At 37.7% G+C, this 23,639-nt stretch overlaps 1 protein-coding gene across 4 annotated transcripts in view; it reads left to right on the top strand.

Moving 5' to 3' along the window:
• Window positions 1-14,067, top strand: part of LOC128242930 (puratrophin-1-like) — a 67,543-nt gene extending 53,476 nt beyond the window's left edge. For all 4 annotated transcript variants that reach the window (XM_052960380.1, XM_052960379.1, XM_052960378.1 and 1 more), the window contains 11 exons: window positions 571-765; window positions 1,046-2,040; window positions 2,754-2,927; window positions 6,061-6,310; window positions 6,965-7,054; window positions 7,446-7,667; window positions 8,062-8,235; window positions 8,982-9,159; window positions 10,885-11,004; window positions 11,320-11,526; window positions 12,572-14,067. In XM_052960380.1, the coding sequence (XP_052816340.1) occupies window positions 571-765; window positions 1,046-2,040; window positions 2,754-2,927; window positions 6,061-6,310; window positions 6,965-7,054; window positions 7,446-7,667; window positions 8,062-8,235; window positions 8,982-9,159; window positions 10,885-11,004; window positions 11,320-11,526; window positions 12,572-12,768 (2,802 nt within the window). In that variant the 3' untranslated portion in view covers window positions 12,769-14,067. The remainder of the gene's footprint in view (window positions 1-570; window positions 766-1,045; window positions 2,041-2,753; window positions 2,928-6,060; window positions 6,311-6,964; window positions 7,055-7,445; window positions 7,668-8,061; window positions 8,236-8,981; window positions 9,160-10,884; window positions 11,005-11,319; window positions 11,527-12,571) is intronic.
• The last annotated feature ends 9,572 nt before the right edge of the window (window positions 14,068-23,639 follow it).

The following is a 23,639-nucleotide window of genomic DNA, read 5'->3' as shown; positions in this document are numbered from 1 at the left end:
GCCTGTTATTGATTTTCCCTGGAAATTTTTCCAAGCAATGTCATAGAAGGTCTGTGACAATTATTTTCTACAGGTTTATTTCTGGTCAACCTTCCCAAAGATTGTTGCTTTTAATTGCAAAGATTGTTCTTTTTTGTATTCACTTCAAACAAGCGATATTAAAGTTGCGGATATTATTTCTCTGGAATTTATGAGTTTATGAAGGGATCTTCGTGGAATTTCTTTAAGATGGGAACAGGTAGGAAAATTAGGTCAGAACTGTCATAAAGGAGTGTCAAGGAGCTCCTGTACTTCTAGAAATTGAAGGAAATACAAGAGAATAGAAATAGTTTTTCAGAAACCAGAAGGCAATATAAGCTGTGCAGTTGATTTTCATTACTAGCAGAATCATGATATTGTTATGATCATCTCACGGTGATATTTAATTACAAATACCTAGGAAAGAATGAGTAACTCTTTGGTTAACATTTTATAAAGAGCATTATACAGACGGAACATCTGGAGGAGGTGACAGGGTACAAGGAGCTAGCCACCATTGTTTTGTTCATACTCTTATCTCGTGCATTACAGAGCCACATAGAGAAGGGTAATGATCTCCTTGAGGATGCTGGCTGTCTGGCACGGGCCGGACATCTCGAGGAGGTGACAGGGTACAAGGAGCTAGCCACAATGCTCAAACGCCAGTTGCAGACGTTCTCAGAGAGACTTGAGGAGGTCCGGGAACGGATAGGGGCTACAACAAAATGCTACCAGCTACTTGATAAGGTATTGATGGATCTTCTCCTTCAGAATCGCCATTGCTGGGCCTGAATTCATGTGAAGTCTGGCAAGGGCTTCTGGGCATAATCCCAACAGAAAAATTGTATTCAAAAATGTATTTCCAGTATTATGTCTAGAACTAACAACTTTGCAAACACTTGTTACTGCATCAATATCGAAAAACGGTGTATATTAGAAATCAATAATTTGCATTTAAATCGCATTGTTAAATATGTTCAAAATAATGGACTGTTTGGTTAAATTTATCATCCCTCTTCTCATTCAGACATATGAGTGGGCCCTGGAGTCTATGAAGTATGTCGCCAGTATGAAGATGGAGCTGTGTGCCTCCCCAGAAGGCCTGGAGAAGCTACTGCACAGTCTGGAGATTTACCTACAGGAACACCCGCCGGTCGGGCACGAGTCATTTTCCCAGATGGCCGATCTAGCGCAACAATTACACAATGATAAACTGCTGGAGCAGTGTCAGACTGCGCAGAATCGATGCATTGAGACTCAGAAGATGTTGGAATTGCGGGCAACAACTCTTCAGCAGTTTCATTCACAACTTGAACAGGATAAGGCTGGATATACCACAAAGATGTCAGCCGCATTTAATAAAGACTCTGGCCAGAGAGTTACATATGACTTGTCAAAGTACTTTCCACATAGTTCGCCATCTCCTAAAAAGACTAATGCAAGTGCTGCAGCATCTCCTGCACACTCCAGTGACAGTTCTATATCACCCGCTCACAGAGCGGGGCAGTGGGAGCCCAAAGACTCCAGTACGCCCGTTGTGCCTAAGACCTACTCTCGGACTCAGTTAGAACGGCTACGAAGCCTTTCATCTCAGTCACCTTCATCGTCATCTACCTCATCCCCTGTCCACGCACAAACCTCTCTCTCCCCGAGAAGCCCTTCTCATGCCTCACTGATTCACCCTGTATATGCCTCCCCCACTCATCTCAGCTACCCTGCTTCACCCAGCAACTCTTCACAAGATGCTAGTGTCACAAACTCAAACAGAACTGATACCAGTGATAGTTCGTCATCTAGTGATAGACTTAAAGCTTCAGAAAGTGACAATGTGAATGCTAGCAGCAATACATCACCTCAGAAGTCCTGGAATATGAGACGTGCAATATCTGTCCCCGGGGCAGGATCTCCGAGGAGCGAGGACGGCGGGGGCAACGAAGAGAGTAAAAGTGACCGGGTTGCCTCACTGAGACAGGATGGCCGCACCAACAGCATGATCACTGGCAGCTCAGACAGCTTGCCAAGGTATTATATATTTGTTATACGAGGTTCAGTTATAAATGTTAAGAATATTGATATTGATTTTTATTGGTAATTAAACAGTTTCCATTTCATTTTTAAGGAAATTTTAGAATTGTTTGGAATCAATTAATCAATTATGGTAACTACTTCTTATAACCGACTCACACCTGTAACAATACATTTAGTTTTTCGCCGTTTCGAGCGGTTGCGTATAAATATGTTGTATTCATTTCGTGATTTTTTCAGCTGCATTTTCAGGGATATGCAAAATGTACAAGTGTACATTTCTATACATCAATTCAGATTTGTTGAAGTTTAAAGATGTCATATGTATTCAAGCATTCAATGAGCGCATTATTTCGACCGAATCACCGTGTAATCATTTGTAGTAACGATCTGATGTGCCTACTATGAACGTGGCCCTGAAGGACCCCCGTTCAAAAACAAATTTGAATGTAGAGCTGGTAAAACAAAGGCTTTAAAAATTATTTCAAAATGAAAATGCTTTCTGATTATTTTTTAAAATTGTTACAATTTTTGGTTTTAATCAAAATATCTTGAAGTACCAGGACCTGAACAAATATGTAAACAATATCAGCTTGACATTTCATTTTATCTTCTAGATTTATTTTTAAACTTATGTTTACTATATTGCTTGACATCAATCTCATATATGGTTTCAAATTGTTAACCTTATACCTGTGTTATATTCGCAGCCTGCCAGAGGAGGAGGACGAGGGAGTAATATCAGGCGCCCCACGGGAACTAGCGCCTTACTTCCGTCGTGAGTGGACCCCTGTGCCAGTGAACTCCCACCTGACAGACACCTCCACCCCTGTCACCCCCCTTGAAGACCTCAAACTGTCAGAACCAGAGATAAAGAGCAAAAGGTACGATTAAATTATCAGTTTTGTTTTAGTTTTGGCATAGTTTATATCACATTTTTAGCTCTACTGGCCAAAGGCCAGAAGAGCTTATGCGATGGTAATGTGTACGTAGTATGTGCATCCGTGCATCCGTGCGGCAGTGCGTTCGTGCGTCTGTAAACAATTGCTTGTGAACATGATACAGTCTTCAGTTTTGATTGTATCTTGATGAAACTTGTACAATATCTAGATATCCATTAGAGCTGGATTCCTTTCGAAAACCAGCCAGATCCGCCCATGCATGCCTAGATTATGGCCCTTGATAGTATAAAAAAATGCTATTGTGTATACAATTGGTTGTGAACATGAAACAGTCTTCAGTTTTGATTGTATCTCGATGAAACTTATACAGTATCTAGATATCCATTAGAGCTCGGTTCCTTTCGAAAACCAGCAAGATCCGCCCATGAATGCCTAGATTATGGGCCATGAAAGTTTTAAAAAAATGCTTTCTATTTTTAGCCAGGTCTGCATGAGTGAATTCTATTTTTAGCCAAGTTTACATGTACATGTAAATTCAAGTCTAGAGTTAAGGGAGACAATTTGCAAGTCTAGGATTTTGAGAGACAATTTGTTTTTTAGGCCCCCGAAGGTGGGCATATTAAAATCGCACCGTCCATCCGTCCGGCTCTGTAACTTTTTCTTGTATGGACAGATTTTAAAATAACTTGCCACATGTGTTCCACATACCAAGACGACGTGTGGCGTGCAAGACTCGTGTCCCTACCTCAAAGGTCAAGGTCACACTTAGTGTTTATTCACAATGGAGTGCTGCATATAAGGACATAGAGTATAGGTTGTCGTGTCCGGGCTGTAACTTTCTCTTGTATGGACAGATTTTGAAATGACTTGCCACATGTGTACCACATACCAAGACGACGTGTCGTGTGCAAGACCCGTGTCCCTACCTCAAAGGTCAAGGTCACACTTAGTGTTTATTCACAATGGAGTGCTGCATATAAGGACATAGAGTATAGGTTGTCGTGTCCGGGCTGTAACTTTCTCTTGTATGGACAGATTTTGAAATGACTTGCCACATGTGTACCACATACCAAGACGACGTGTCGTGTGCAAGACCCGTGTCCATACCTCAAAGGTCAAGGTCACACTTAGTGTTTATTCACAATGGAGTGCTGCATATAAGGACATAGAGTATAGGTTGTCGTGTCCCGGCTGTAACTTTCCCTTGTATGGACAGATTTTAAAATAACTTGCCACATGTGTTCCACATACCAAGACGACGTGTCGCCTGCAAGACCTGTGTCCCTACTTCAAAGGTCAAGGTCACACTTAGTGTTTATTCACAATGGAGTGCTGCATATAAGGACATAGAGTATAGGTTGTCGTGTCCGGGCTGTAACTTTCTCTTGTATGGACAGATTTTAAAATAACTTGCCACATGTGTTCCACATACGAAGACGACGTGTTGCGTGCAAGATTAGTATCCCTACCTTAAAGGTCCAGGTCACACTTAGTGTTGATTCACAATGGAGTGCTGCATATAAGGACATAGAGTATAGGTTGTTGTGTCCGGGCTGTAACTTTCTCTTGTATGGACAGATTTTAAAATAACTTGCCACATGTGTTCCACATACCAAGACGACGTGTCGCATGCAAGACTCGTGTCCCTACCTCAAAGGTCAAGATCACACTTAGTGTTTATTCACAATGGAGTGCTGCATACAAGGACATAGGGTTTAGGTTGTCATGTCCGGGCTGTAACTTTCTCTTGTATGGACAGATTTTAAAATAACTTGATACATGTGTTCCACATACGAAGACGACGTGTTGTGTGCAAGACCTATGTCCCTACCTCTAAGGTGAAAGATACACTAAGTGTTTATTCACAAGGGAATTCTGAATATAAGGACATAACAGTGTAGGTTGTCAAGTATGCATGGTATTTTTTTATGTTCAGAGGCAATTTAAATTATTTTGCCATATGTATTTGACACTTAAAGGCAAGATCAACTTTTCATGTACTGACCTTGTTCGTAGGTCAATGTCACATTCGGGGCATTCGTCACATACTGTGACAGCTCTTGTTGCTTCTGCAGTTGATTTTGTGAATTACTCTGCCTTGTTCTTGTTGAAAGCCCAAAGGCCATTTTTAGCTTTAAGTTCTGTAGTTTGCGCATTCATCTTAACAAAATTGGTTGTGAATGTTTAAGTTATGCACCTGGTGTCATTACTGGCCACACCCAGGGTTCACAGGTTTGGTCAACATAAATCTGGAAAGGTTTGAAAATCTTTTTGTGTGTTCGTGCATCCATCTCAGCACAATTGATTGTGAATGTTTGTTCAAATTGATCAATGTTGTCCTAGGATGCCCTTGACTTTGACCTTTTGACCAACTTTTTTTAACTTTTAAAACTACAGAAATTTTAACTATGAGGACAGTTTTGAAAGCATTTTTTTTTTTGTCAGATGACCTTTACTTGGCACATATTAAAATAGTTCATGCAACTAATCTGCTTACAATACTTTCTGGGCTCAGATGTTGAAAGTGCTACGTTTTCAGGTAACCCAAACACAAAACATAAACTATATGTCTGTTGCCTTTTACCCATACATACATGCTCTGGATTGATATGACCACAAAAGCCATGCCAGTAGAGCATAGGCCCTTTTGGGCCTCTTGTTGTAATTTTATCTTCATTATGAAGAAAACCGAATGCTGTGATTGTTCATGCTTGAGGCTGTTTCCTGAGAAGGAACCTGTACTGGTGTCCAAGAAAATATGCCCTAGATGGCACTCAAATACACAATCTTTTGAGTGAAAAGCAGACACCAATTCAAATAACCAATCCTTCCTGTTTGTCTATCAATGATTATATGTAAGTAAGTTGGAGATAGGCATGATGTAAATTTGTGTAATGGTTGGCTGGCTGGCTGGCTGGCTGACTTGCTGGCTGGCAGTCTATGCATGTATATCTGGCTGGCTGGCTGACTTGCTGGCTGGCAGTCTATGCATGTATATCTGGCTGGCTGGCTGGCTGGCTGGCAGTCTATGCATGTATATCTGGCTGGCTGGCTGGCTGAAAGGCAGGGTGTCTGCCTAACTGTCTGTCATTAACTAAACATGGGTGTTTTGTAGGACATTGAGCCTGATAATGAGTGAGATGATCCAGACTGAGCGTGACTACGTGTGCGCGCTACAGTTCATCGTTGAGCAGTATGTGCCTGAAATGCTGCGTGAGGATGGACCTCAACAACTGCGGGGAAAACGTAACGTCATCTTTGGGAACATTGAGAAAATCCTGGCCTTCCATCAGCAGTATTTCCTTCAGGAACTCGAGGCTTCGCGGCGGAACCCCTTCCTCATTGGGAAATACTTCCTCATGCATGTAGGTGGAGTTCTAATGAAGCATGACAAGAGAATAAGGTCTTATATTAAAAATGATGTCAGAAAACAATATGACGTCATATTTTTATGTTACTGAAATTGGAACTGCTGTTCACCTGGTGTAATGTATGTTAAAGGTCATTTAATACTTTTGAGGAAATTTACATTTCTGTTTCGTTCAGCACTTGTTTAAATTGATGCGAAAAAGTTCAAAATGTTCTATATGGCCCATTACTGTATGTTGCGGCAAAAATGTTGATAGGCTAAATGTCAACATTAGTTTAAAGTTTTATCAAAGTCCTTAGGCTTTGATTCTATCTTCCTTAAACACAGATTTTCACTTTGGTAAATGTTACATTATCATTTGGTTGATTATAAAAAACAACAACAAAAATTTGTCAAAGAGTGTTGAACCATAAATATTTGCTTACATTTACTGCGAGAATATGGCTATCCGTAGCATTTACATTTGGATCACCTTGAATTTTTAAACCAGAACACTAGCAAATCAATGGTTATGCATTAAATTATTACCAGTTTTGTGTAGAGAGCGACCATACATTTAACTTATTTAAAACTCATTCAGGCTAAATTGGTAACAAAAATACTGCGCATAGACTGAATAAGTTTTTAAATACTGTGACCACTGTTGTAGGAGTCCCAGTTTCACCTGTATGCCCTGTACAACAAAAACAAACCCAAGTCTGACATCCTGATGGCCGAGTACGGAAAGGCTTTCTTCAAGGTAAAACTTCTGTTATAAATTGTGTTTTGTAATAAATAATTCTTTGAAATAAAATCATGGTTGATTTACCCAAACATTATTAGTATTTGCAGCCATCAAATTTGTAGAATTCTTCTATATTGAAAGTTCATATACAGATATGCGTACATAAATACATATAGACAACAATATTGAATAACATGTATTGTAATGTCAGAAAGGCTTTAAAAATGGCTGATACTCTTTGGTCTCTAATGGTTTGGTTTTACATAATATATATGTGAAGCTTTTCTGACTTTTGAACATCAGTAGACGCAGCACTGTATTCATTAATATTCTGATATCAGGAATAATGCATGACTAGTACATCAGAGGACTGCTTAACAAAGTATTACCTTTGCTTGTTTTTCAGGAGAAGCAGACTTCTCTAGGCGACAAAATGGACCTAGCCAGCTACCTGTTGAAGCCCGTCCAGCGTATGGGCAAGTACGCCCTGCTCCTCAAGCAGGTTGTGAAGGAGTGCCCGCGGGACGCACCAGAGTCGCACGACCTCCGGGCAGCTGAGGACATGGTCCGCTTCCAGCTGCGTCACGGCAATGACCTCCTCGCAATGGATTCATTACGTGACTGTGATGTATGTTAAAACATTTTTTGTCTTTTTAAACCAAGTTTACTGCTATTCAAAATTGACCTAAATGAGGCAATCCTTTTTGTTTGCAGTATTGACTCGCAAGAAATGTCCTGATGTTATTGTACCCTGGAATAGGCAAAATATTATTGCAGCATTTTATTTCGTTATTTATTGTTAAATCATCAATCATGAAATTACTACTCCTTTAATTATTAATCCAATCCAAATAATCCTACTCACTGCAAACATATGATTTGTATTTCATAGGCATACTTTACATGATGATTGATACATGATGAGTAAAGTACTCATCTTATACAAATTATACTAAACTCTAAATATATTACTTAAACTCTTCAGGATCATTTTAATAATACCTGACATGATCTTATTGCAGGTGAATCTACAGGAGCAAGGGAGACTACTAAGACAGGATGAGTTTCTTGTGTACCACGGACGTCGCAAGTTCATGCGGCATGTATTCCTGTTTGAAGATCTCGTGTTGTTCAGCAAGACGAGACACACGCGATCTGGCTTCCAGGATACATACCTATATAAGTTTAGCTTTAAGGTAGATGTTCTTTTGGTTGTTTCTTGTTGTATATTGAACTGTGGAAATGAACAGTTGATATGCATGGACTAACTGATTACAGGCCCTGATTTGCCAAAACTTTTTAAAGTTAACATATTTAAGAAGGTAATTTTGTTCAGGAAATTTCTTACTTTAACTGAGTTTTGATAAATAAAACTTAGTCGCTCATGATTATTGGACAGATAACTTCAATGCACATTAAAAAAACTTCCAAAAACGTGATTATATCAAAATTATAGATGAACCAAAATAGTGAGCTTAGCTTGGTCATGTCAGACTTAAGTAGTTTCGAGAAATCGGCCTTTGGATACCAAGTCTGTCATTGAGTGGAGGTTCTCAGGTTTTCCAGATAATAAGACCACGCTCTTATTTAACAGCTTGCCAATGAAATTTATATACAAAATGTTCTTATAATAACTTTCTCTAACTTAATATTAAAATACATAAGTATAATCCAATGACTGATTCAGTAGAAAATGCATTATTTTTTGCATTGTTTAATAGTGGAATTGATTGTGTTAACTTTAGTGGATCTACACAAATGAACAGAAAGTATGGACACTAAATCATTGAAAAAAGCCAATCAATGTTATATTTTGTGAATGTTTGAGATTCGTATCTTTTAATGATAGGTGATTGTATGTGTGATGTGAAGAGAAGAGGATGTACTTAACCATACCCTGAAATATTTCTGTATTACAATGGGTCATATATTTCGATTTCAGATGTCAGATATTGGCTTGACCCAGGATTACGAGGGTTCGGGCTATAAGTTTGAGCTGTGGTGGCGACGTCGAAATTCAGGCGAGAGATACGTTCTACAGGCTGCAAGCTCAGAACAGAAGAAGCTCTGGGTGAAGGATCTCACACGAGTCCTCTGGAACCAGGCTGTCAAAAACAGGGGTAAGAGCAGTTTGTGTCCTGTGTGTCAATTGTGCAGATCCATGATCTGATATATTATTATATATCTATTATATAGGACCGAGCTTGCCAGTCATCTGTCAGTTGGTCGATGTTGTCGAGTAGCTTATTCATGAAAGGATCAAGTTATTTGAATTATTTTGGAACAAATGTTTAACACCATAATATACAGGTCAAGTTTGACTTTGGTTACAAGCCCCTAACTTTTGAAGGAGTTATGTCCCTTTTTCAACTTAGAATTTGCCAAAAATGTGTTGTCTGGACAAAAACTCATTAAGAGTTGACAGATTTAAATACTTTTGGTACACATGTTTAAGATCATAAAATACAGGTCAAGTTCGACTTGGGTTACAAACCACTAATTTTTACAAAGTGATGACCCATTTTCAACTTAGAATTTACCAAAAATACAGTGTCTGTACATTAATTTATGACAGAGTCAATGGATTCAAATAATTGTTTACCTAAAAGGCAGCTGCAATTTGCTTTTAGAAAGGCATCGGCTATTGTTTTTTCAAGAGTATTTTATTGCGTATTCTATACCAACAATGTGAACACTGGGGCCAATTTATCAGCAATCGTATGGTACAATCACTTCTTCAAAATGATATTTCTGAGTAGTGATTAAATAGATTTTAAAAGTTATAGTTTGATTTTATATTTTCAGATATACAATGTAGTTAAATTGATTTTATAAGGAAAACGTTTAATTTTCAATGTAACATTAACATACCGGTAATATTTATACTGAACTTCTTGATCTGACGATATTTTGTTGCCCGCTTGTTGATCAAGTGGACTCACTATGTATAGATCAGTGTCAAGTCTATTGCATACAATGAAAAAGACATCAATGGCTTTTATATGTGGTTACAAAATGAATAATTACTACTATCATTCTTGGTGTATGGCGAAGTTTTGTTAAATGCACAATACAGGAGACTTGTTAAAACTTTTCTATTAAATTTATTACACTGCAGCTTAGAATGATCACGTAAGTGGCGACTGTTTGCTGTAGAACAGTGACTGTGTTTGTTGGCAAGATGGGTATGAGCTATGCCAGTGTTCTAGATGCCTTGTCAAGTGATTCAAATCTTTGTTTTCATGTTCAATGTCTAACTTAAAATGTTCTATAGTTTTAGTTTTTGGTTGAATTCACTTTATTCTTTATTCATGTGTTTATTTTGAATAATAAATGTATATGCAATTTATCAATAATACTACCGTAATGTAAAACCTTATAAGAAGTAAGGATATTCTGCAACATTGTAATTATTAATAATTATTGTATAAATATACAAAATGTTTCACTATATGAAGCAAAGCTGTAAAATTTCATTTATGCAAATTAATCAGGGTTGAAAATTGTAATAATCAAAGAAATTTAAGGCTCAAGTTAAGGCATAGATGTATGACAAAATGCAGTGTTTAACCTTATTCAAAATTTATATCTTTCTATTACATTACTCTTTGACTTTTGATCAACTAAGATAATCTTACTTAACAGAAATGTTTTTATCTTGATAATCATTAAATCATAGCAGTTCCGCATACTGGTTATTATCAGCCTGCTAGTAGCTACTCACTCCTGTTTACGACTATCTTGTTGTAATCATTTCTCTGTCTTATCCTTCTTGTCATCATACAACGAAATTAAGATGATAATTAAGCTCGGTTTATCTTATCTTAAATTATCTTATATTCCAGAGAACCACCTGAGCGAGCTGGCCACGATGGGTATCGGTAACAAGCCATGCATGGACATTAAGCCCAGCTCGGACAACATCCAGGACAGGTTCATCAACATTGCTGTTGGCTCCAGGGATGGTAAGACATAGTGATTTCAGAAACATTATGATCCCCATAGGCTTATGTCTCAAGTATTTTGTTGACCATTGCTATGTTTTCTAATAAACACTGACATGCAAAAAGGTTTTTTCCTCAACATACGATTATATACATGTGTATGATTGGCAAAGTACATTGGAATTCAAATCTTAATTTCCAAGTATAAACAAAATGTTTATGAACAAATGCAACTCTTGTTAAAAGTGGAAATTGTTAATTACATAAATTAACTGTTGACCAATTTTTGGCCTTCATTTTGGGGTCAGATATTTATAGAGTGTATTTATTTTAAAGCTCGCAACCGTAACTCGATAGCCGTGTGTTCCTCCGAGCACCACCAAAAGGGAAGTAAGCGGCCCCACTCTATCATCTCCGTTAGCAGCAACTCCAGCTCGGGGTCGGGACAATCCGGGCCCCTCGCCTACCTCCGCCACTCCCTGATAGACACGCCCACTCAGGGGGACAGTCCGCACACGTACAGACGATCTTTTATGTCCACAGGCATGTATATTTGTACTATTTCTTGCTTGTGACTGTTTGTAAGTCTTGCAATTGTCATCTGAAGTCTAAGATTACATCAGTTTACATGTATAAAAAGACATATTAGGGCTCCAGTAGGTGTAAAATTGCTTCTGTAGCAGGGTGATACAATTTAAAAGTGCCTTTCCTCTGCGGATTATATGTTTAAATGGAATAGCCCTTAGTCAAAGTGTTGTAACTGCAAATACAACCATTTTGCACAGAAAACTTTGTGTCAATCAGCCGTAAATGGGATGTTACTCCAAGAGTTTGGCATTATGACTATTTAACATTGTTTTTACAGAGAGACATTAAGATTGATGAACTATAAAATAAAAATGATACAATTCAAATCAAACTCCATAGTGTATGTTTGATCTTACTCGTTAATGATCGATAGAATTAAAACAATTGATTCAGGAATATATTGGCAGGAGACTTATAAATGGGTAACTTGTGAGAATGTTCATACCATCTACCAGTTCCATTTATTCCAAGAATATGCTCAGGTACATGTACTTCAGTACCTATTGCATAAACAAGCAAAATCAGTACAGTGAACACGAACATTTTCATAGAAACAATTATTTAGAATACGAACATTTCAATTTAACATGTTTATGTAGCAAGGGCCAATTACTCTGGCTCTAATAATTGAGAGTCTTTTCCCCTTGATTTGCTGGCAGTGCTCTTGTTGCATGGAGTTATTGATTTTGGATGGTAAATAGTAGTCATTTTGGATTTTTGGGTTATTTTTTTACCAAAGATGGCAATAAGACGTTATTTCACATTAATTAAAGGAATATGTATACATTTTAGTTATTATACATTTTCTGGTAATTTTCAGCGGAAATGTTCTCTTACATTAATGTTTTAATGTTTTTACAGCTACCGGAAATAAAAATCTAATGAAAAATGGAATGCATTCAAATTCAACAGTTGATATGTTCTATGTATTTTTTATATGTAAATTTTATTTACAAAGCATTGATAAGAAGTTTCATTTTAATAATTGTTCTAATTACAGAGAGTGGGATTGGCACCAGTATAACGAGTGGCGGGGAGGCAGACACCACACTGAAGTGTGAAACATCAGACATGTACCGAGCCCAGTCCCCACCCCCCTACGACTTCCGAAGTCCACCGCCCCCTGGGGACCGGGAGTTTGGGAAACCAAGACTTATAAATTTACCATCACATGCTGAGGAAGCAACAGATGTTTGACAATTTAACTTCAGGATAGTGTGCAAAAAAAAGATAAAAGTAACGGATAGACTAAAGACTATTTTGTGAGCTAAACTTAGCCCTGGCTTATCAGCTTGACATGTATCAAAATGGAATAGTGATTGAACATGTTCAATGAAAGATAGAATATAGTTTAACTGTTCAACAGTTACTAGCCATTTGTGGTAATTGATATATGGTGTTTTTCTCAGTTATCAAACATGCTTGATTACTTTTATATCTGAGCCTGTCAAGTTGTGATAATTCATTAGATCTGATATTTAATTAATTTAAATATGTTCTGATATTTTGTGAACTTTGTTAAACACTTTATTAAGAATACAGAATGCATGTTTGTGTACAGTGGACGTTATTTGTCTGTAATGAAAGCTTCCATGATCATGATAGGGCCTCATTCACCATGCTAGAGCCTCAGATGTAGTGGTAGGGCCTCGTTCACCATGCTAGAGCCTCAGATATCGTGGTAGGGCCTCGTTCACCATGCTAGAGCCTCAGATGTCGTGGTAGGGCCTCGTTCACCATGCTAGAGCCTCAGTTGTCGTGGTAGGGCCTCGTTCACCATGCTAGAGCCTCAGTTGTCGTGGTAGGGCCTCGTTCACCATGCTAGAGCCTCAGATGTCGTGGTAGGGCCTCGTTCACCATGCTAGAGTCTCAGTCATCGTATTAGAGCCTCATTCATCACGGCAGGGCCTCATTCACTGATGAAACTTGTGACAGAAATATTATTTACCTGAGATGTAGCTCTTCTGTTTCGATTTGTTTTGTGAAGGGCCACAAGGACTCAGGAATCGTGTAATGTTCCATAGACACAGTCATTGAAATGACTTAAACACTTCAGAGATAGTTTGACAGCTCAAGACTACACAATACATGCCTGTAAACAAGTCATGAAGTGTAGCTACTTGCTTTCAATAGCCATAGCTTTATTGTATTTATATATTTTTGTCATCCATATTGTAGTAGCAGTTTTTGGAATTGATTTTTTCCGAAGTTTCATAACATGAAAATATGGAATAGGGGCACTTATCCAAACTCATGAAGGGTTTTGATGGATTCCCTCCCTTAGATATACTTCATTACTTCGCAATATTTATGGTGCTTTAATTGATATTACATTTCACCGGATATTTGTCCTGCCAGTCATTTGTTTCTAATGCAGATATGTTTTCATTTAATCTCATAATGTATAAATATTTATATGATCATCTTTTTCATAATGTGTCTCAACATTGAACATATATTACAGGTGTAGAAAACATAAAACGGAAAATATTTGAATAGAGTTGTTTTTCTTTATTTTAGCTTGTCAGCTGTGATCATCATAACCTTGACTCTTTTAATTGAAGTATGAAGGCGAATTGTAGTCATGGCTTTTTCTGCTTATTTAAGTATGAAGGCGAATTGTAGTCATGGCTTTTTCTGCTTATTTAAGTATGAAGGCGAATTGTAGTCATGGCTTTTTCTGCTTATTTAAGTATGAAGGCGAATTGTAGTCATGGCTTTTTCTGCTTATTGAAGTATGAAGTCGAGTGATCGTTGTCCGCTTTCAAAATAAAAGTATGGGGTCATGTGATCGTCATGGACGTTTATGTTTAATGAAATATGAGGTTGTGTGATCTTCATAGCCTGTTTTGCGACTGTTCAAAATGAAAATTAGTGCCAATGTGACCTGTTAGTGAGTGACAAAATGTTTGCGCATAAGTCGCAAGACCCCAAACTCTGGATTCCGTAATTGCTGAGTGACAATCCACTCCGCGTGGGCTTTGTTCTGTTGTTAGCATGCGATGCAGTTTTTTTCAAACAAGTTTTCCAAAAATGGTTGGTGAATATGTTGATATATCATATTGTAATTATGACATGCATTGCTTTTGCACTTAAAGCCATTTGATATGCCTCATGTACTTGCCAAGCCATACTACATTTTTTTCATTTTGTCAAGTGCTTGAAAATACTTGAATGCGTTTATTTAAGACGTGTGTGTTGTTGAGTTTATAAAGGTCTGTCCGCGCCCTATACTGGCTGCATTATGGCTTGACCCCGTCACATCTCCAAGTGTGACTTAAACAAAATTTTGAAGCCAAAGGGGGAGTTTTACCCCCATCGGGATATTCGCCAAAGGAGTAATTTTGTACCCAAAATGTCGCGAAACCTGCGATGAATGACATCTAGAGTTGTCCCACAGCTCTGAATATTGGATATGGTTTCATTTCTCTTGTCCTAAAGGCCTAGTTTAAGGAATGTTTGGCATGATAACCCCCTGCTGTGCATCTCCTGCTAATCGCACTGGTGACACAGTAGGGGCCAATTTCCTGTATACTGGTTTATTGGTTCAGGGCCATTTAGGGTCCATTTATAAGATAAAACATTGAAAACTGCCCAGCAGAATACTCAGATTGGAGATCGGATAGGCCAATTAGGCAATAAGATTAATTAACAGAGGTTGTGCACTAAAACACGTTTTTTTTTGGTGGGGGGCGCTTATAGAAGGCTTAAATACAGTTGTAAATTTGACATTACCTTGTATCTTAAAAAACATTAACGTGTAAGAATGGTATATTTTAAAGGATGAGCAAGACTCGTGGTCAGTTTATTGACAAGATTTTTGTGTGTGAGAACAGGACGTTTCGCCCACGTGCGGGATAATTATCATACATACTGGCCTATCTAGACATAAACATGTAGCCCCCTGGTCCAGTGTATGCTCTATTATCGTATACATATATATGTAATTCATTTTCTCAATTTGAATATCTCTTTTTAATGAATAAGGCGTGAGTCAAAAGCGTTTTTCATACAATGTACCTGGACCTGAGGCGTTATTTAAACAACACCATCAACATGTATCATCCTGGACTTCTACTGGTACTATGGTTGTGTACGAGCATTATTTAAGAAGTTTTACAGTGAAACACATGAACACTGAATTTTGTTACTGCGTTGCTAGCACGTGTACTCTCGACCCGCGAGGCGGAACACCGACCTTCACACCTTTCTTGTTCGCACCTCTTTCTGTACTGACACATGTCAGCTTGCCTACCCAAGCCACGTGACACTAATTGGGAAGGACCCCTTATCCACGCCAGCAAAAGTGTCGACCGCTCGCACTGTCTTAGTACCGCATCCAAATATTTGAAAATCATACTAAACTGGGGATGCCAGTCTAGTGTGTTCCAGATAGGTATCAGACGTTAAAGCGCTCACCATTAAAATTTAATATATTCTCGCAGTTGATTATTTATTGAAATATTAAATTATCCAGTTTCGGGAAACCAAGGTGAGGAGTAATTTGTTTGCATTTGTAGCCTAGATTGGGTTTTTGTTTTGTGCACTGATACCCATCAGCTGTGTTGTACCTGCGTTTATATGCGTATTCAAGTGATTGATTTTTTAAATAAATATTAAATGCGTATTAACACACATCTGATAGATGTGCATGTAGATGGAAGTACACTTCGAATATATTTGTTGTCTGTTCCAACTATGAGACAGATGCTGAGAAGTATGGTTTGCATTTTTCTATGTTTGATAAGAAAGTGCTGTTTTAATAAATATTTCTTCCGGGCAGCCTATGAGTAAGAGTATGTTAATATGATATTATAACCATAAAAAAGTTTTAATGGCATAAATGAACTGTTTAAAAGCCAGTTAGTATCAACATGTACATGTACGGATAAATTCAAAATGATACGACGTTTAGCTTCCGCTTATCTAAATAATCATAATCATAAAATTGCAATAAAGGAAATTATATACATGTAGCTATTGATTATACATGTATGAAAATATTAATATTGAACACATTAGCTTCTTTTAACTTTTCTGACCTTAACAAATGAGCGGTTACTGGACTTACCGAAATACGATTATTTACCGAAAGACGGATAAAATTACCGAAAGACGCATGAAAGTTACCGAAAGACGCCTTCTAAAGCATTTATTTTAATTTTTTATATTAATATTATACAAATACATTACCAAACCAAATTTTTGAGAAAAATATTAAAATATAATGATGTAATAGGCAGTTGAAATTTCAGTGTTCGAGATAGAATTCCACGTGCCGACTCGCCAATCGAAAGACAGCTTCCAAAATAAACAATTATTCCAATTAATGATGATCTCCCAATATTCATATAACTAAAACACACTCATAAAAATGAAAAAGTTAATGAACATATTTACTTATTGTTTAATTGAATAAAGACAATTTGTCAGTGAAATAGTTGTCTCCCTTCGCTAACCGAAAGACGATTTAACGCAGATAAACTTATTAGTTGTTGTATTATGAAAATGATTATGAATTTGGATTCAAATAATAGCATTTATATTCTTATGGAAATGTTAGATCAATAAACAGCATTTGAAAGTATTTTGGAATATATTTGAAACATTGCCTTTGAAATAGGTCGAAAATGTCGCTAAAATCATTATCTTTTAAACAACTTAGATCTACAGTATAGTTTAGGGCTTTCAAATTATAATATTGTTTTATATGAAAAAAGAAGCTTTTAAACAGCGAAGTTCTCATATTCAGGTAAATTAGCTTACTTATGGACAATATTAACCAGACCACACCAAATCAGGCGATGTTTAAAACAACATAATTATCACCCGGTATATGACACCCCACAAAGTAGCGGCACGTTTTTTGGGGGACAGTTTGGTATATGAAAGTGTGTTAATTTGGGTAAACCCTTTTCGGCTCTGTGACACGTGTTGAGTAAATACCATAATATTTACGCATTAAAGGACCGCATTACGTTTACATTTATAATTGCGGGTGATTTTCACACAAATTGACGGCTTCATTTGAAGATTCATAAATAACAATCGCGAGTAAAAAGGTAAGTTATTGCTGTAAGTATTAAAGAAGTCCAAATTAATAGAACTTTTTACTCTGAAATCATTTATGATGGATTAGTTTCCTTGTGCTATATGTGCTGTTGACTGTAGTAGTGAAATTGGGTTCATGCTAAATGTTCTGAATTGTCCGAGCAAGACCTTAAGTCTCGGAGTGCCAAAAACCTCAAATTTGTTTGTAAATCGTGTGCATATAGTGGATTATCATATGATGCCGGAGCTGCACTTGCAAGGTAAGTACCTGTTATATTGAAGGAGTAGACATATCTTATTCCTAATAGAAACATATCAAGGCCGAAATATGAACAGTGTTTTAACATGAAATAATTTGGAAATATCCGTTACGAACATTATTTATTACATTTTACACAGTAATATAGAGTGTCTTCTCATTCATTTTGTTATTGCAATGATATATCCTTTTTAATATGCTATTAGAAGAAAATTTTATCATATGATGTAAATGTTAATTGTAGAACTATGTTACCGGTATTGATAGTATGTTTGTTCGTGAACCGTATATGTGGTTTGATGAAACATTTAAATATTTATTACGTATTATTTACCTGCGGGTTATGTTACGGAATTATTCCAAAGTTAACCCATGTAACCCTCTTATTATACGTACATAAACATAAAAAAATCATGAAGAAAAAACAAATAATGTCCACGCACTCTCTGGTCTTAAAGAAGTTTCAATAATTTAATAGGCAATAGTCGGGCATCGACAACAAAGTGGTCAATTCATATATATATTCATATAATGGGCGAAACGTCCTGTCAATGAACTGACCACGAGTCTTGCTCATCCTTTTAAAAGTAGCAGAAGTAATAGATATGTTGATACAGTTAATGAGGTAAAATTGTTTTACCAACATCGATGTAGCGGTGAATTATTGGCAAAATAATAATACCTCAATTGTTCACAATTTTATTTTACGTTACATTATTAAATAAATGGAACAGACGTTCGTGAAATAGTTTGATGGCATGCATTTTTGACTACATCTATAACTATGGAATGTGGATTTAAGATGTATGCAATCTATCACGGTACAAAACGTATTATTCCTCAACTGCAATTGGAACGTAAGAAATGTTTCACGTTCATTCTATAATCACTCTCTTAGCGATTCCGCCTCAACCACACACGTCTCACTATTTCAGCGGTGTCACACATTACGTCATAACACAGTTTAATAATCAGGTTGTCAAGGGTGTCCAACGTGAGACTATTCTGTATCAGTGCTGATTCCAAACTTGCACGAGCAACATTGAGATTGCTGACGTCATGATACCCATGTGAGGTTTTCGGCGCCAAAGATTCTTCGCTATTAAACACCACGCGCATTCCACTTGTGGAATTTTCTGTAGCTGAAGTTTCATTTTCACTACAAGCAGCAGGAGCGTCTCTTGTAGCAACTTCAGATATATCCCAATCGCTTAGTCTTGTCCTAGCGGGTGATTGCACACACTTGTCATTGTCATGATCACAGTTCCTCGTGGCTGCCTTGTTTTCCCAGAAATGTCGTAGACTTTGGAAGTTCGCCCTGGGTGATGCCTCTTTCTTTGTACGCTTAGTTATTGGCTGGACAGAGATGGTGAGTCGCCTGTTGCTGTTTGTGTGAAGTGACGTCGCCTGCAATCCTTCATCCCGGACGGCTAGTGTATGTTTCCCTCTGTGGACGGACTTGGTTTGTGCCATTCTATGGTTGAATGAAATTCAGAACAAGAAATGCATTTAGCACAAGATGTTTAGCCAATGAAATTGCAAATAGGCAATCATTAATTACTAGACGTTAGCATTAAGAATTTCTACCTTCGCGCTTGTTTTGAGGTCTGCCTACTGCCACTCATCCGATGTGTCAGTCAATGAGGTTGTATTCTAAGTCAGTTAAATGACGCTAACGTTAGTAATAAGCTCACTCAACTCATTCTTATTTATTAAGATTTTACTTCAAGTTAATGAGATTACCTGTCAGCCTTCAATAAGTACCGCGCTTAAATCGTTAAATACAGTTTGACAATTTAGTAATGGGACAACATGGATAAGATTAAATACACCTAGCTACGAAAGTGAATGGCTCATATAAAATGAGCCAGTTCAACAGGACATGAGGGCGAAAAAAGTACTCTAAGACTATGCTACGGGATATTGTTGACCGGACACAGTGCACAATTTCACGGTGAATATGTGATGGGGCATTGCGGGCCAGAACAAAAGGACCATGTTGCCGGATGTTGCATGTTGTCATGTTGCCGGACGTCATGGACCAGATAAACATGGACCTTACACCACGGGCCATGTTAAAGGGACAAACGGATCAGACAAAAAGGACCCTGTTACAGGATGGCCTATGTTACGGGACAAAACGAACCGAACAAAATGAGCCATGTTACGGGACAGATTTGACCAAAACAATGGACCCTGTTTCGGACCGTGCAAAATGGACCATGTTACGGAACGAAACGGACCGTGCAAAATGGACCCTGTAACGGGGAATTGCAGATCACAACAATAGAATCATGTTGCACGACATAACTGACCTAGAAAAAAACCCGGAATGAATAGACCAGAAAAAGGGATCCTGTAACGGGACACTGGCAAAAAAATAATAAAAGGATATTGATATAAATTAAAAGCGCCAACTGTCACAAAATATGCTGGTCCTCATTTTAGGACTTTGTTTTTGGTGATAAGTGAGTGATTATTCATTAACCCAAATTAAGACAGCGGACAGATTTTTGCAAATTCAAGAGCTACTGCTCTAGAGTGATTAAGACAACATTGAGCGAAAAACATACTGGACGCCACCTAGTGCCCGCCAGCCCAAACGCCGCAGGTTAAACTATAATACGTCCCATTTTATTGAAACGTGCGTATACAAAGGTAAGACACATGTACACACCGTGAACATTCATACTGAAGTCTCACCATCTCTGTCCAGCCAATAACTAAGCGTACAAAGAAAGAGGCATCACCCAGGGCGAACTTCCAAAGTCTACGACATTTCTGGGAAAACAAGGCAGCCACGAGGAACTGTGATCATGACAATGACAAGTGTGTGCAATCACCCGCTAGGACAAGACTAAGCGATTGGGATATATCTGAAGTTGCTACAAGAGACGCTCCTGCTGCTTGCAGTGAAAATGAAACTTCAGCTACAGAAAATTCCACAAGTGGAATGCGCGTGGTGTTTAATAGCGAAGAATCTTTGGCGCCGAAAACCTCACATGGGTATCATGACGTCAGCAATCTCAAAGTTGCTCGTGCAAGTTTGGAATCAGCACTGATACAGAATAGTCTCACGTTGGACACCCTTGACAACCTGATGATTAAACTGTGTTATGACGTAATGTGTGACACCGCTGAAATAGTGAGACGTGTTTGGTTGAGGCGGAATCGCTAAGAGAGTGATTATAGAATGAACGTGAAACATTTCTTACGTTCCAATTGCAGTTGAGGAATAATACGTTTTGTACCGTGATAGATTGCATACATCTTAAATCCACATTCCATAGTTATAGATGTAGTCAAAAATGCATGCCATCAAACTATTTCACGAACGTCTGTTCCATTTATTTAATAATGTAACGTAAAATAAAATTGTGAACAATTGAGGTATTATTATTTTGCCAATAATTCACCGCTACATCGATGTTGGTAAAACAATTTTACCTCATTAACTGTATCACCATATCTATTACTTCTGCTACTTTTAAAAGGATGAGCAAGACTCGTGGTCAGTTCATTGACAGGACGTTTCGCCCACTATATGAATATATATATGAATTGACCACTTTGTTGTCGATGCCCGACTATTGCCTATTAAATTATTGAAACTTCTTTAAGACCAGAGAGTGCGTGGACATTATTTGTTTTTTCTTCATGATTTTTTTATGTTTATGTACGTATAATAAGAGGGTTACTATGCTTATCTTTTTTTTAAATGCGGCCCGCGCCCGATTTTTTTCCGTTTTAATATGTATGTGCGGGATAATCATCATACATACTGGCCTATCTAGACATAAACATGTAGCCCCTGGTCCAGTGTATGCTCTATTCGCGTATACATATATAATTTATTTTCTCAATTTGAATATCTCTTTTTAATGAATAAGGCGTGAGTCAAAGCGTTTTTCATGCAATGTACCTGGACCTGAAGCGTTATTAAAACAACACCACCACCTTGCATAGCATATAACATGTATCATCCTGGACTTCTACTGGTACTATTGTTGTTGTTGTTGAGTTTATAAAGGTTTGCCCGCGCCCTTTAATGGCTGCATTATGGCTTGACCCCGTCACATCCCCAAGTGTGACTTAAACAGAATTTTGAATCAAAAGGGGGAGTTGGTACTATGGTTGTGTACGAGCTTTATTTAAGAAGTTTTACAGTGAAACACATGAACACTGAATTTTGTTACTGCGTTGCTAGCACGTGTACTCTCGACCCGCGAGGCGGAGTACCGACCTTCAAACCTTTCTTGTTCGCACCTCTTTCTGTACTGACACATGTCAGCTTGCCTTCCCAGGCCACGTGACACTAATTGGGAAGGACACGCCAGCAAAGGGGTCCACGCCAGCAAAGGTGTCGACCGCTCGCACTGTCTTAGTACCGCATCCAAATATTTGAAAATCATACTAAAATGGGGATGCCAGTCTAGTGTGTTCCAGATAGGTATCAGACGTTAAAGCGCTCACCATTAAAATTTAATATATTCTCGAAGCTGATTATTTATTGAAATATTATATTATCCAGTTTCGGGAAACCAAGGTGAGGAGTAATTTGTTTGCATTTGTAGCCTAGATTGGGTTTTTGTTTTGTGCACCGATTCCAATCAGCATGCTGTATTGTACCTGCGTTTATATGCGTATTCAAGTGATTGATTTTTAAAATAAATATTAAATGCGTATTAACACACATCTGATAGATGTGCATGTAGATGGATGTACAATTCGAATATATTTGTTGTCTGTTCCAACTATGAGACAGATGCTGAGAAGTATGGTTTGCATTTTTCTATGTTTGATAAGAAAGTGCTGTTTTAATAAATATTTCTTCCGGGCAGCCTATGAGTAAGAGTATGTTAATATGATATTATAACCATAAAAAAGTTTTAATGGCATAAATGAACTGTTTAAAAGCCAGTTAGTATTAACATGTACATGTACGGATAAATTCAAAATGATACGCCGTTTAGCTTCAACTTATCTAAATAATCATAATCATAAAATTGCAATAAAGGAAAGTATATACATGTTACTATTGATTATACATGTATGAAAATATTAATATTGAACACATGAACACATAAGCTTCTTTTAGCGTTTCTGACCTTAACAAATGACAATTCATATGATTAAACAATTAGGAAGACTTCTGTATGAATGTTCACGGTGTGTACATGTGTCTTACCTTTGTATACGCACGTTTCAATAAAATGGGACGTATTATAGTTTAACCTGCGGCGTTTGGGCTGGCGGGCACTAGGTGGCGTCCAGTATGTTTTTCGCTCAATGTTGTCTTAATCACTCTAGAGCAGTAGCTCTTGCAAAAATCTGTCCGCTGTCTTAATTTGGGTTAATGAATAATCACTCACTTATCACCAAAAACAAAGTCCTAAAATGAGGACCAGCCTATTTTGTGACAGTTGGCGCTTTTAATTTATATCAATATCCTTTTTTTATTATTTTTTTGCCAGTGTCCCGTTACAGGATCCCTTTTTCTGGTCTATTCATTCCGGGGTTTTTTCTAGGTCCGTTATGTCGTGCAACATGATTTTATTGTTGTGATCTGCAATTCCCCGTAACAGGGTCCATTTTGCACGGTCTGTTTCGTTCCGTAACATGGTCCATTTTGCACGGTCCGAAACAGGGTCCATTGTTTTCTGTCCCGTAACATGGCTCATTTTGTTCGGTTCGTTTTGTCCCGTAACATAGGCCATCCTGTAACAGGGTCCCTTTTGTCTGATCCGTTTGTCCTTTA

The sequence above is a fragment of the Mya arenaria genome, chromosome 8 (genome assembly GCF_026914265.1).
Source record: "Mya arenaria isolate MELC-2E11 chromosome 8, ASM2691426v1".
NCBI classification, from domain to species: Eukaryota; Metazoa; Mollusca; class Bivalvia; order Myida; family Myidae; genus Mya; species Mya arenaria.
The sequence above is the reverse complement of the archived record's forward strand: the minus strand, read 5'-3'. Positions and strand labels throughout refer to the sequence as shown.